At 45.0% G+C, this 12,136-nt stretch overlaps 2 protein-coding genes and 1 long non-coding RNA gene across 3 annotated transcripts; 2 read left to right on the top strand and 1 right to left on the bottom strand.

The window, feature by feature from the left end:
• Positions 1–376: 376 nt before the first annotated feature.
• Positions 377–3,707, top strand: LOC130517739 (PR domain zinc finger protein 12-like). Its single transcript, XM_057019826.1, has 5 exons — positions 377–778; positions 1,997–2,187; positions 2,299–2,454; positions 2,649–2,754; positions 2,849–3,707. Exons 1-5 carry the CDS (start codon positions 553–555, stop codon positions 3,274–3,276), a joined length of 1,107 nt encoding a protein of 368 aa, XP_056875806.1. The 5' UTR covers positions 377–552; the 3' UTR covers positions 3,277–3,707.
• Positions 3,708–4,366: 659 nt separating this feature from the next.
• Positions 4,367–5,442, bottom strand: LOC130517750 (uncharacterized). The gene is made up of 3 exons (XR_008947790.1): positions 5,104–5,442; positions 4,740–4,829; positions 4,367–4,654 (listed from the first exon to the last, which is right to left on the bottom strand). It is a non-coding gene; the product is annotated as an uncharacterized LOC130517750 (long non-coding RNA).
• Positions 5,443–5,644: 202 nt separating this feature from the next.
• fbxw5 (F-box and WD repeat domain containing 5) lies at positions 5,645–10,976 on the top strand. Its single transcript, XM_057019797.1, has 10 exons — positions 5,645–5,797; positions 6,695–6,890; positions 6,989–7,146; positions 7,464–7,647; positions 7,731–7,879; positions 7,977–8,309; positions 8,387–8,567; positions 8,656–8,800; positions 8,926–9,138; positions 9,312–10,976. Exons 2-10 carry the CDS (start codon positions 6,704–6,706, stop codon positions 9,580–9,582), a joined length of 1,821 nt encoding a protein of 606 aa, XP_056875777.1. The 5' UTR covers positions 5,645–5,797; positions 6,695–6,703; the 3' UTR covers positions 9,583–10,976.
• The last annotated feature ends 1,160 nt before the right edge of the window (positions 10,977–12,136 follow it).

The raw sequence follows: 12,136 nt of genomic DNA, 5'->3' as shown, positions 1-12,136 counted from the left end.
ACCCACTTAGAAGAGTCTTGTGATCAACAACTGACAGGTTTTTCTTTCGCGTTTCGCGAGGCGTCGCTTTCTTTAATTGTGCGTAATTGGTTCTACTTTTTTTTTTTCAATCACTTGCCAGTCTTAAAAGTTTTTGGTCGTATGTTTTTTTTCCCAGGTTTTTGTTATTGTTGTTGTGTGTTATTTTGGTATTCTTTTTTTTTTTTTTTTAAATAGCCATTTAATGCAGCTTAAATGTTTAAAAAAAGCGAAGCTTTTACGCACAGCATTAAACCGGTATATTACTGGAGTCTCTCTCTCTCTCCCTCTCTCTCTCCCTCCCTCTGGTCCACGCGGTGAGGGGTGTGACATTAATAAGTAATTAGACTGGGGGTCACACCAGCCAGATATATAAGAGACCCTCGCAGGCCAGGCAGGGGTGCTTTTACGCGCAGGGCGGACGGTGGAGCAGCTCTCTGATTCACCTCTTCTTCCATCGCATCTTTCTCTCAACCCAAAGTAGCTTTTCTTTTCTTTTTCCTCTTCAAAAACGATTAATTGTCGTCTCCTGACATGGGCTCAGTGCTTCCCGCCGACACCCTGGCTCTCAAGTCTGGATTTAAGTGTCCGACTCGCTCGTTGTCGGACGTGATCACCTCGGACATCCTCCACAGCTTCTTGTACGGCAGGTGGAGGAACGTGCTGGGCGAACACCTGACGGAGGAGCGGCAGAACGGCGGCGGCTGCGCCCCCAAAACCGCCTTCACCGCCGAGGTGCTGGCTCAGTCCTTCACCGGAGGTGCGTTTGGGATTATTATTTCAATCCATCCAGATCACGTGCATGTTTAAAACCGGCATCGTCCCGTGATTTGATCCGAACGAACCTGTTTTAGATGATTCCTTTCTGTGATCTCCTGCGCAACTCCTCGCATCTCTGCACCTTTATTCAAACTTCCGCGCAGAGCTCTTTTCTCAGTCTTTCTCAGGCGTTTATTTCCCAGAGTTTCTTTCATTCCTCGTAGCTGTTGTCTCCGTTTTTCCCCCCATTTTGCTGCTTTTATTTCGATCCATTTAACGCATTAACCCTTCCAGAGCTCCGAGACCTTGCGTTGGGAGGCTCGTTAGGCGTGTAACTGCCGCTGATTGAAAAGACGCGGGGCATTAAATTCATTTGGTTAACTTTGTGCTTGACCTGGGAAAGTTTCCACTTAAACCTCGAGGAGAGAAAACTTTCTTTTCTTTGAGATGTCCCGGGTTTTATCCCGCATTCATCAATCTCCGGACAGTCTCTTTTCCTCTCTTGGCAGCTATGGGGCTCCGGCCCTTTTCTCTTTCTCTCTCCTTAAAAGATTTGCTGTTCCTCGCATAATGCACCGTGAAGGCTAAATCTAATGCTATTCATTGCATGTCAACCATCTAATCGCCTTTCCATTTTTTTGTTACAGAAATTCCTCAGTCTTTTTAACAAGTCCTCGTCTCATTCAGCGCAAATTTATTGCTACAAAGTTCTTAAAAGGATAATGAATTTGGAATTAGCCGTTTCTTTTCCAGTAAACATTAATGAATTTCACATCTGAAGCATGACAAATTGCTGGACCCTGAGCAATAGAGGACCATTTAACCCCCCGTTTGCTCCGTCTTTTTATCGCAGCCTCAATAAAAAAGAAAAAAAAACTTTGATTTTGACATTAAAGGAGCGCAAGATTTTTTCTTTCTTTTCCTTTTTGATGCGGATGAAAATGCTTTTCGATGGGGCTTTTCTGCCGAACAAAACTTTTCAATTCAGCCAGATAATCGAATTAAACGGGGGATAAGCCCGGGCTTAATATTTCGTGACTAAAATAAGATCCAGTCCATTTGCCGCTTTCAGGGATCTTTTATGACACCTGACCGCAACTTTCTGCCTGGTCTGAATGGCATTTTACGTAAATTAATTAAAATGTACATGCTTCTAAATTTTATTTTATTTTTTTGAAATTTTGTGTTCATTTTCTTTTCTTTTCTTTTAAATCTACAGAGGTGCAGAAGTTGTCCAGCCTGGTGCTGCCCAGTGAGGTGATCATCGCCCAGAGCTCGATCCCAGGAGAAGGACTTGGCATCTTTTCCAAGACTTGGATCAAAGCAGGAACAGAGATGGGGCCTTTCACCGGGAGAGTCCTGTCCCCGGAGCATGTGGATCTGCTGAAGAATAATAACCTAATGTGGGAGGTGAGCCCATAGCCTTAAATCCCAGAGACATCTCCCAGTTCGTTGTTTGGTGTCCTCTCCGTCCCTGGTGGCTCCGAGTTCCAGTCCTGTCCTCCTGTGCGTCTCTGTCAGGTGTTCAACGAGGATGGAACGGTGCGCTACTTCATCGATGCCAGCCAGGAGGACCAGCGCAGCTGGATGACCTACATCAAGTGCGCCCGGAACGAACAGGAACAGAACCTGGAGGTGGTCCAAATTGGCAGCAGCATCTTCTACAAAGCGGTGGAGGTGAGAATTAGTTGTTATTTGCAGTCTGTCGACAGAAAAACTTCCTGTGAGTCTTTTTATTGGGTGTTTTATGCGAACGAATGTCGCCATCTAGTGGTAGAATTTAGATTCGAACATTTCCGCTTGGCTAATTGGCAGGTAGCGTCGTTAATTTGCTGACAGTTGCATCTTTTTTTCCCCTCCTCTTGTCTCAGACCATCCCACCAGACCAGGAGCTTCTAGTCTGGTACGGAAACACCCACAACACATTTCTTGGGATCCCCGGAGTTCCAGGAACTGATGAGGAGCAACAAAAGAAAAGTAGGAACGACGAAACCCTTTAAAATCCTTCCACCAGCTCTAAAACGTCCACACGTTCGCAACTAAGCTTGATCCCTTTCTCTCCCTCCTCCAGATGACACCCACTCCTCCGACGGGGCATCCTCCTGCTCCCCTTCCTCCGTCTCGGCGGGCCGCATGCGCTGCGTCATTTGCCACCGCGGCTTCAACTCCCGCAGCAACCTGCGCTCCCACATGCGCATCCACACGCTGGACAAGCCCTTCGTGTGCCGCTTCTGCAACCGCCGCTTCAGTCAGTCGTCCACGCTGCGCAACCACGTCCGGCTGCACACCGGCGAGAGGCCCTACAAGTGCCAAGTGTGCCAGAGCGCGTACTCGCAACTCGCGGGCCTGAGGGCGCACCAGAAGAGCGCACGGCACAAACCCGCGATGAACGCCGCGGAGGTGCCGTCCCAGGTCTCCCCTCCTCCCCCACAGATGACAGCGATCCCCCACCAGCACCAGTTGCCCCTGGTGCACCACATCCCCACCATGGTGCTTTGATAACGTCAGCACCGACGCTCAGACAACGTTGCACTTTAGATAAGAGGCGCTGCTGGTGGCACAGACCCGCATCAAAGCAGACGAAAGACGCATTTCACAACATTCCTTTGGGTTTCTCACAGTACGTGTATTGCTTTTAATTTTTGACTGCATTTCGGTTGGAAACGTGTTTCCCTGGAGAGCTGAAATGTGCCGGTATTACACTGCCTATTTTAAGACGCATCTTCACCTGCTCAGGTGAAAAGATGCGCTGTGAAATTCGCCCACACGTGTCAGCGAATTAAACTGAAATGGTCACTTTAAACTTGCGCACACATAGCTTGTGCTATATTGTGAAATTGTAAAATTGTATTGTATGCCACTGTACATGTGAATGTAAATAATCTTGTGCTTTCTTCTATTCTAAATAAATATTATCGTATTAAATAATGCACGAGTGCACACTTTCTCTGTTTTGAAGAAGAATTAGGATTTCGGCACGATGGATTATCAGGCCTTGAAATTTTAACCCTTGTGTCTATTTAAAAAGGCTTTTTAGACCGCAGTATTCTATAAATCATTGCTTCTTGTTAAAGCTTCACATTTTTAAACATATCATGTGTTATCTGAAGATTTTGGCATCACTTTAATGTGAAAATCGAGGTCTTTATGCACAGAAAAGCACAGATTTTAAAATGAAATCATAAAATAAAATAAAAATGCTAAAATCCAACTGATCTATGACGAGTAAAAATGAAAGAGGATCTGAATATAACAAGACAAAATTACTTTGCAGGTTAAAATAAATTGTTACGATTATTATTATTTCTTACTTGTATTTTAAGTGCTGATGACTCAGTAAGTTTTCGATTCATATTGGATCGTCATCAAAAAAAGGTTAGATATAAAATGATTGTCGAAGTGAGTCAAGTAAAATGATGAATAAATTATACGCATGAGACCTAGTTTAAACCTCTTTAAACGAGTGTCACTTCATCGGGGTTGTTCATCAGATCTTTGCATCAGTCACATTTCAGTGGACATTTACTTTTCTTCCACTTGGTGGCGCCAGACACACGTGGAAGAGCAGGACTGACATCTAGCGGCGGAATGGTGTAAGTACACATGCGTCACGCTTTATTGTGTAGCATTTATTCGTGGTACATAATATAAGTATAGTTATAGGTTTTACATGCATTATTGGGCCACTTCTGCGTAGTTGCTGTACTTGTCAACCATCAAACATAATCCAACTCAAAAAGGAGTTTTCGGACGAGTCATCATCAAGACAGGTACAAAAACGTTGCAGAGAAGGGTGGTTAAGAGGAATGTGAGAAACACATCTTTCCACATCTAGGTTCATTTAGACTGCATGGTGGGACGGTCCACACATTCTGTCCTGTACAGAAAGGAAAAGAGGAGAGGATTAAGCAACCGGTGTTACACAAGTCATTATTTTTTCAAGACGGCTCAAATTCACCCACCTTTACTCCAGTTCTGACATCCAACTGTTGTCTTGTCCTTCTTTGAGCATCCAAGACAGGAAGAAAGCCACTGTGCAGTATTGCACACAGCTGGAAAAACAAACAAAAAAACACAAACAACCCCCCCCCCCCCTTCCCTAATTAATCAGGCAGAAATTGTTCTTTATCTGGTTGCACAACAAGCAAAAGATCATTTGTGGGGAGATAATGCAGCAGGTAACATAATCTGCCCCTGCTTGAGTTTTATGCAGTACAGTGTACGGCCCTTGTGGCAAAAATACACCTGCGGAGTGGAATTAAAAAAATAATAATTCAATGATATGATAATAAAATAATTACTCATATAAAAAATGGGCTTCCTTACCAGAGAAAATGTATCAAAGCATAGTCCTGCTAAGAGTGGAAGTCCTGGTGTTCTGACACAGTGACTGACTGGTCCTCCAGTGACTGACTGGTCCTCCAGTGACTTACTGATGCACAGGGAGATGGTCACCATGGCATCACCACGCACGTACGAAGAGACACCAGATCCCAACGTTAGATAATGACTCCCCAGATACAGGGAGTAGCCTAATTAAGTCTTTTGACGATCTTGGTCTCAAGAAACGTCCCCAAATTTTGCTAGTCTAATTTTTTTCTCTTGAAGCTGGTAAAGAAATATACAAATAAAATCACTGTTACTAGATTATTGGAATTTATTGTTATGAACATCAAATCTACTTTTTTAATTTTGTTTTTAGCTTCATTATTTAGCCTGTGAAGCGCATCCGATCTATCTTCCCATCGTCACTATAGATAAACGTAGCAAATCTTCCTAGAGAAAAACGGAAAAAAACATTTCAGTGGAAGTACAATTATTCTAAATCGCGAACAGAAATTAGGCATCTTTCTTTATGCAGTCGATTGCTTTGGTCTTGTCGGAGCGACGGTGCTGTCGTCTGTTGATCGAGTCTGGCCGTTTCACGGCTGCCTGCTGCGGCTTGTTGTCATTTTTCAGTAGCTAGCTGCAGCCTTACCGGACCACTTGAGGGTTTCTCCGACATTATTTGATACAGCAGGTAAGGTTCTGCCAGTGTCAGCCTCATTGTTTTGTGCCAGGTCATTTTTCATCAAATAGAGTTTTAAAATAAACGACTGCCGTTCGAAATGACAGTTTTGGTGCTGTGGCTAAAAGTTGAAAACAAATGTCAAGCTAACTGCTAGCCCGGGTTGTTACCAAGTGAGCCAGTTTAAGGGGAGCCTAGTAGAAGCATTCGATTTTTAGTGCCGAGAACGAATATTGCTACCTGTCATGTGTGGAAATGGTGGTTGCGGGTTTATTTCTGGAAGATCGGCGGCCAGCCTTTCCTGTAAACACTGTAAACTGAGTTTTACGCACAGCAAAGAACATTTCCATGTTTGGTCATCACAACCCGACGACCTGGTTCCGCTTACAAAAGCTTTCTTGCACCAGCTTGTGAATTTGGTTCCCTGCAAACGTGTTTTTCCGTAAGGTCAGATCGACATGGAAGCTGTTTTATTTCGGTGAAATGTTAGTTAGTTAGTTGCTTAAGCAGAAACTGCCGGGGTGACACAGCTCATTCCCGGCGAGCGCGATATTCCTGCACGCAGCAAATCCCTGCTTCTCACTGCTTTTTCAATGGGAAAAACTCAAACCAAAGCTCCCCGTCCTCACCATTTAAACAGATCTCAGATGTCAGGCTGAAATTAGTTGGAACTGAAGGTTGGGGCCTCAAGTTTTTTATAGGTGCGCAGGCGGAGCGAACTGAAGGGGAACACCGTCCTTCTTCCGCTGTTTTAGTGATTCCATATAAATGCATCACCCCTATTTTAACGACCTCGATAATCTGCATTTTGTTGCCTGTTTATTTTGAAAGATCTGCATGTTATTATGCCTTTAAAACGGTGCAGCAGCTATTCTACCCCCCCCCCCCAAACCCCATCTGGATCCACAGGATGTTAGGATGGAGTATGTCCCAGTTCTGCCGGATAGCCTGGTGTTGGAGATCTTTATGCTACTGCCCCACGATGCTGTGCTGAGAGCTGGCCTGACCTGCAGGCAGTGGCTGGCTGTCTCCAGAGATGAGTTCCTTTGGAGGGAGCTGTTCTACACCTACTATCGCATCCCGCGCTCTGTACCACGGCACCCCTGTGAGTCATTCTAAACATCTTCCACGCTCGGGCTTCATTATATTGACGACAATAATCTGCTGCTTGTGCTAATTTACTCTGGGCCTTTGCCCACGCAGCGTCTGTGTCGTGGCACGGAGAGTTCAGGCGTCTGTTCGACTGCATCCCCTGCGTGGAGGTTCAGACACTGAGGGAGCACTGTGACCAGGTCCTCCACCTGGCTTTCTCTCACAGGGGTCATCGGTTTTCATCGTGCTCTAAAGACTGCACTGTCAAGGTAGATGTTCCTCACAGATCCCGTTTGCACGCTCCACATCTGCTTGTCCACTGTTGTTGTCGTCCTCTCACAGTCTCTGAAGAAGTGAAGCTATGACATTCTTTTGCCTTCTGTCTCTGTTTGAAGATGTTCTTTCCCTCTGGACTCAATAGGCTTTTAAATGTTGTTCCATTAGAATAATTGTTATTGAATTTGTGTATTTGGTTTTGAGCTTGATTGGCCACTTTACTGAGCCTAAAGAACCAAAGACATTTTCAGACATCTATTTTTCCCGCTGTGTTTGATCAATCCTTTTTACTTGTTGTGTATTTTTCTAGCTGTGGGACACAGAACGCGCAGATGGAAATATCTCGCTGGTGCACAGCTCAAGCATGCGGCAGTTCAACTGGGGCTACACCCAGTTCTCCCAGTTCAACGCTGACGACACCCTGCTGCTGGTGTCTGGTGTCTACCTCGGCCCGCACCACTCCTCGTCGGGGGAAATTGCCGTCATCAGTCTTGGTGGGGGAAACAAACTCAATGTCAAGTGGACAGGAAGTGATTTTTGAGTGTGTGTTTAACCTCGTCCTCTAAACACGCCACAGAAAACTACACGTTGCTTTCACGCGTGAGGAACAAACCGTACGATGTGTTTGGCTGCTGGCTCAATGAGACCCACTTGATCTCGGGGAACCTGCACTGGATCGGCAACATGACGTCCTGCTCGGTGCTCTGGCTAAATAAAGCCTTTCAGGTGAGTGCGTTGATCACTTCTTAAAAGACCCCATTGATTACTTTGTTGGGGGGATGTTGTGATCTTGGAGTGTGTGTGTTCCTCTTCCTCTCGACAGGACGTGGAGTCAGAGAACGTCAACGTCGTCAAACGTCTTTTCAAGATCCAGAACATCAACGCCAGCACAATCCGCACTGTGATGGTGGCCCACTGCCGACGTCACGACAACCCAGATCTGCTGCTGGACTACGAGGCTCAGTCTCAGGCTCAGAAGCAGAAAGGGTGGCGACAGCACCACCAGCCCCTCCTGTTTGACCTGGGGGCCTCTGGCAGCGAGGACGGCGACGAGGACGTCGAGGATGAGGAGCAGCAGAAGGAGGCGAGATGTCCCGGACTCCCTAATGGCCGTCACCCTCAGCCCACCCTCTCGGGCCTGGATCACGTCCTGCAGGTCAGTGAGGCGTCGGGCTCATGTTGGCGATGACTTTTATACCATTTGCCAATCTGCCTCCTCTTTCTGGCTCTCAGAGTAAAAACATGGGGCTCAGGGAGCTGGAGATAGAGACGCAGGTCGCTCAGATGTTGGGTAAAGCGCACACCAAGGCGCCCGGCTCCAGCCTATTGGAGCCCTCGGAGCCTGGGAACGGCGAGGACAAAACCTACTTACTCTTCACCACTGGCAGCCTTACATACTCCCCTCACCAGATAGGTAATTCGGACAGTTTTCCAAGGAACATAGAGCTCAGCCTCACAGTGTCGGATGCCTCCTTTATTTTGTTTAAATGTTTCTATTTTAGGTATAAAATGCATCAAGCCAGACCAGATGACCACTAGCGGTCCAGTTCTAGGAGAAGAGAGAAATTCTGAGTTTTTTGATTCCCTGGACCACGTCATTGATATCCACGGACACATCATTGGGATGGGCCTTTCTCCAGACCACAGGTTAGAAAATGACGCATATATTTAGCATTTTTCAATATGCACATTTATACAATTGTGGCTTTCTTTGTGCTCAACTGCAACGATTATTGTTATAGTGTGCAAATGTCTTTAATCTCTTTGATCAGGTACCTTTACGTGAACAGCAGGGCTTGGCCACCAGGCTGCAAGATCTCTGATCCCATGTGTCCTCCCCCCATCGCCCAAGAAATAGACCTGCACGTCATCGACTTGAAGAGTTTAAGGGAGGAAAGGAGGATTCTGCGAGCCCATCGAGCCTTCACACCGAACGACGAGTGCTTCTTTATCTTCCTCGACGTCAGCAGGGACTTTGTTGCCAGGTGAGTTTCAAAAGCAAACCACTATTAATTGTGTTTACCTTTAAATATTTATATGCATGTTGGTCTTACCCATTAGCGATATTGTTCTGTCTCCCCCTTCTGGCGGTAAGGGGAACTACACATAAAAAATACGATTCTGAATGTTATTTTGACTCTGTTGTGTTTAACTACAGCGGAGCAGAGGACAAGCATGGCTACATCTGGGATCGCCATTACAACATCTGTCTGGCACGTCTGGCGCACGACGACGTGGTGAACTCTGTAGCGTTCAGCCCGGCTGACCAGGAGCTGCTGCTGTCTGCCAGCGATGACTCCACCATCAAGGTGTGGCGCTCGCCGCGGATGGTGCGGCTGTCGCAGGCCATGGCCCGGCCGTCGAGGCCCCGCAGCCTCCTCCCGTCCTGGCTGAGTCGCAACAAGAACTGCGTGAACGGAAGACCATGAGTTCGCTCCGACAGCGGCTTCTGCCCGAGCTCACGGCGCCGTCATCCGTGTCACGATGACACTTGTGGTGCGGCGGCGTCCCACCAGGACACAAATCACCACAGACTGTTGCGCTACGGCCCGGAGGAATCATAAATGTCATCATTGTGCACGGGACTGACATCCCATCGCGTTGCCCAGGAGACGTTTTGTGTTTGTAACTTAAATCTACGTCTGAACAGGCTTGACGCAAAAAAATCCTGGACCTGAGGTGTAAATGTGAGTGGAGTTGCAGCTGCGGGACGTTGCGCTCGTGTCTGTCCAACAGAGACGAAACGCTCGAGCCGAGGACCGATTCACATTAGTGATGTCACGCGCGTTTCAGTGGATTCCAAATCCATTTAAACCCAAAAAGGGAATGAAAAGGGTGAAATTTAGCTTTTACTGCAGCCCGCTGGGGACTTTAGTTACAACACGTCCTATTTTCTTTCTTTGTGAGCCACTTATTTCATGGTAGAATTATTGATTAATCAAGAGAAGTTGTCCTTAATTAGCATGACGCGTGACAGAACAAAGGTTTCCTAGTTTGTTTTTATTAGGGTTTCATTTTTGGGGAGGCGGTATCATATTTAAATGAACTTTTTCCTTAAGTCTCATAACAAAATGTTTTTTTTTTAAAAGGAATTTTCACCATTATGAAACCTACAACACTGTATGTGTGCACACACGTGTTCTGTGCACCTTCAGGTACAATCTTAGCGTGACGCTGTCCACGTCCCGTCCATGAAACCCCACAATGATCCCCCAGCGTCAAGTAAACCGAATAATAAGTGGTGTTGCATTACATGGTGATCAGAACTGAATATTTTAGCTGCTGTGGTCAAGTGCGTCAGCATGGCTGTCATGACAACATCGTTCACGTCAGACCCTTGTGATCATCTCTGATAGCTGAAGGAAAATCTGAGCAAGGCCCAGTAGCAACGCGTGTTTTTCTGTGGAGCTTTTTGTGTTTATGTGTGTGTTTACTTCCCGTCCTGCCTGCAGCTATCTTTGGTATCTTTCATTGCCTCTTCCCAGGACATGTCTTAATAAGGAATTAAGCATGAGAACACAAACAAGAGTTCGACCTTCTTGGTGTTCCGGTGGAACAGATCCCCCGATGATGCTGGGTTTGCTCGCTGGGTGTTTGACGCGGTTCAGCTCACCAGCTGGGTTTCCAACACACACTGAACAGTATTCCAAAAATTTCAAGGTCGGCGTGTGTGATCAATCACCAGCGTCACCACTTTTACTGTTTTTGAAGCTGTTGTTTTTTTAAATATTCCATATTTCAATGCTCCCCTGTAATAAAAAAGCATGTCTTGAAAGCCAAAAAGTGATGTTTGTTTCTAGAAATAAACTACATCTGACGTCCACTGCTGATAATAAGAGTTTGTGTCATTAATAAACTTCTACAGCTATTTTGATCGAAAGCAAAGTAGATATGTTGAAATGACCTAAAACATCAAATAAAAATCCTGTTTACACACACATCATACGAAAAATAATAATGATGCTTCTTGCATAAAATAGAGGAATACCATATTTTTTCTAGATACAATAAACTTTAAAAACGTTTTATATAGGTGATATAAGTTAAATGGTAATACACCAATGTGTAATAAAAGGGCAGAAGTGACGCAAAAGTGTTGCAGGGGAACCCGGTCCTCAATCCCCGCCAGGTTTTCTGGAAATTTTTAAGAGGCCCATTTTTAAGAGATTTCCACCTGGTTAGACAGAAATCCTGGCAGGAATCTGGCTCTGGATTTCAATATCCTTGATGAAATTTCCTGTGCGTATGTAGACAATAAGGAAACAGGTTTATCTAAAGAAATCGCATGCAAAAACGAAAGCATGAACATAAAGATATAAACTATGATTAATTAAAGGAAACAAGCATGTGTTACATTTAAATGCCCCCCCAGGGGCGGATACAGGACATTTTATGATTATGATTTAGTAAAACCTGCATAACCCACTAATATTATACTGGAAAGGAAAGGTTAATTTCTATTTCCAGACTATAATAAATAAAAGAAAAACGTTGCGACTAGAAGAAAGTGAACATTCACAGAGTAGGACAAGGGGCCTCTGGGGACTTGAACCAACATCCTACTGGATAAAAGATCACTGCTTTAAACCACTACACCAACAATTTGCCTAAAGCAACTCTATTATTGTTGTTCTAATACTATAATTTTAGAAATATTTGGTATTTGATGATTTGGTGCCAGAGAAACATATTTGTATTTTTGGTGCAAAATTGCACGATTTTTGTTCAGATCTCATTTTCACATCAAACTTAACTATTTGTGCGTGTACTACCTCCAATTCTGCACAATACAGGAGATTTAAAGCTCTGAATGTTTTCTCAGCATTAGTTCAATAAATTCAAGCATTTCATAGAGGAAGAGTGAAGTTCTTGCTGAATTATTGGGTCCGGGGGAAAAAACTGTTGCTATTTTCTGGAAGATAAGATGACAAAGAAACTGTTTTCTAATGTGAGACATATATGAGGTAAGAAAGAGAATTAAAG

This window comes from Takifugu flavidus, chromosome 20 (assembly GCF_003711565.1).
Source record: "Takifugu flavidus isolate HTHZ2018 chromosome 20, ASM371156v2, whole genome shotgun sequence".
NCBI lineage: Eukaryota > Metazoa > Chordata > Actinopteri > Tetraodontiformes > Tetraodontidae > Takifugu > Takifugu flavidus.
The sequence above is the reverse complement of the archived record's forward strand: the minus strand, read 5'-3'. Positions and strand labels throughout refer to the sequence as shown.

Coding starts and splice junctions, on each gene's coding strand:
- LOC130517739 (XM_057019826.1), top strand. CDS start 553: ATGGGCTCAGTGCTTCCCGCCGACACCCTGGCTCTCAAGTCTGGATTT. Junction 2,455..2,648: donor TCTTCTACAAAGCGGTGGAG/GTGAGAATTAGT, acceptor CTCTTGTCTCAG/ACCATCCCACCAGACCAGGA. Junction 2,755..2,848: donor TGAGGAGCAACAAAAGAAAA/GTAGGAACGACG, acceptor TCCCTCCTCCAG/ATGACACCCACTCCTCCGAC.
- fbxw5 (XM_057019797.1), top strand. CDS start 6,704: ATGGAGTATGTCCCAGTTCTGCCGGATAGCCTGGTGTTGGAGATCTTT. Junction 7,648..7,730: donor AATTGCCGTCATCAGTCTTG/GTGGGGGAAACA, acceptor AACACGCCACAG/AAAACTACACGTTGCTTTCA. Junction 8,801..8,925: donor GGCCTTTCTCCAGACCACAG/GTTAGAAAATGA, acceptor CTCTTTGATCAG/GTACCTTTACGTGAACAGCA.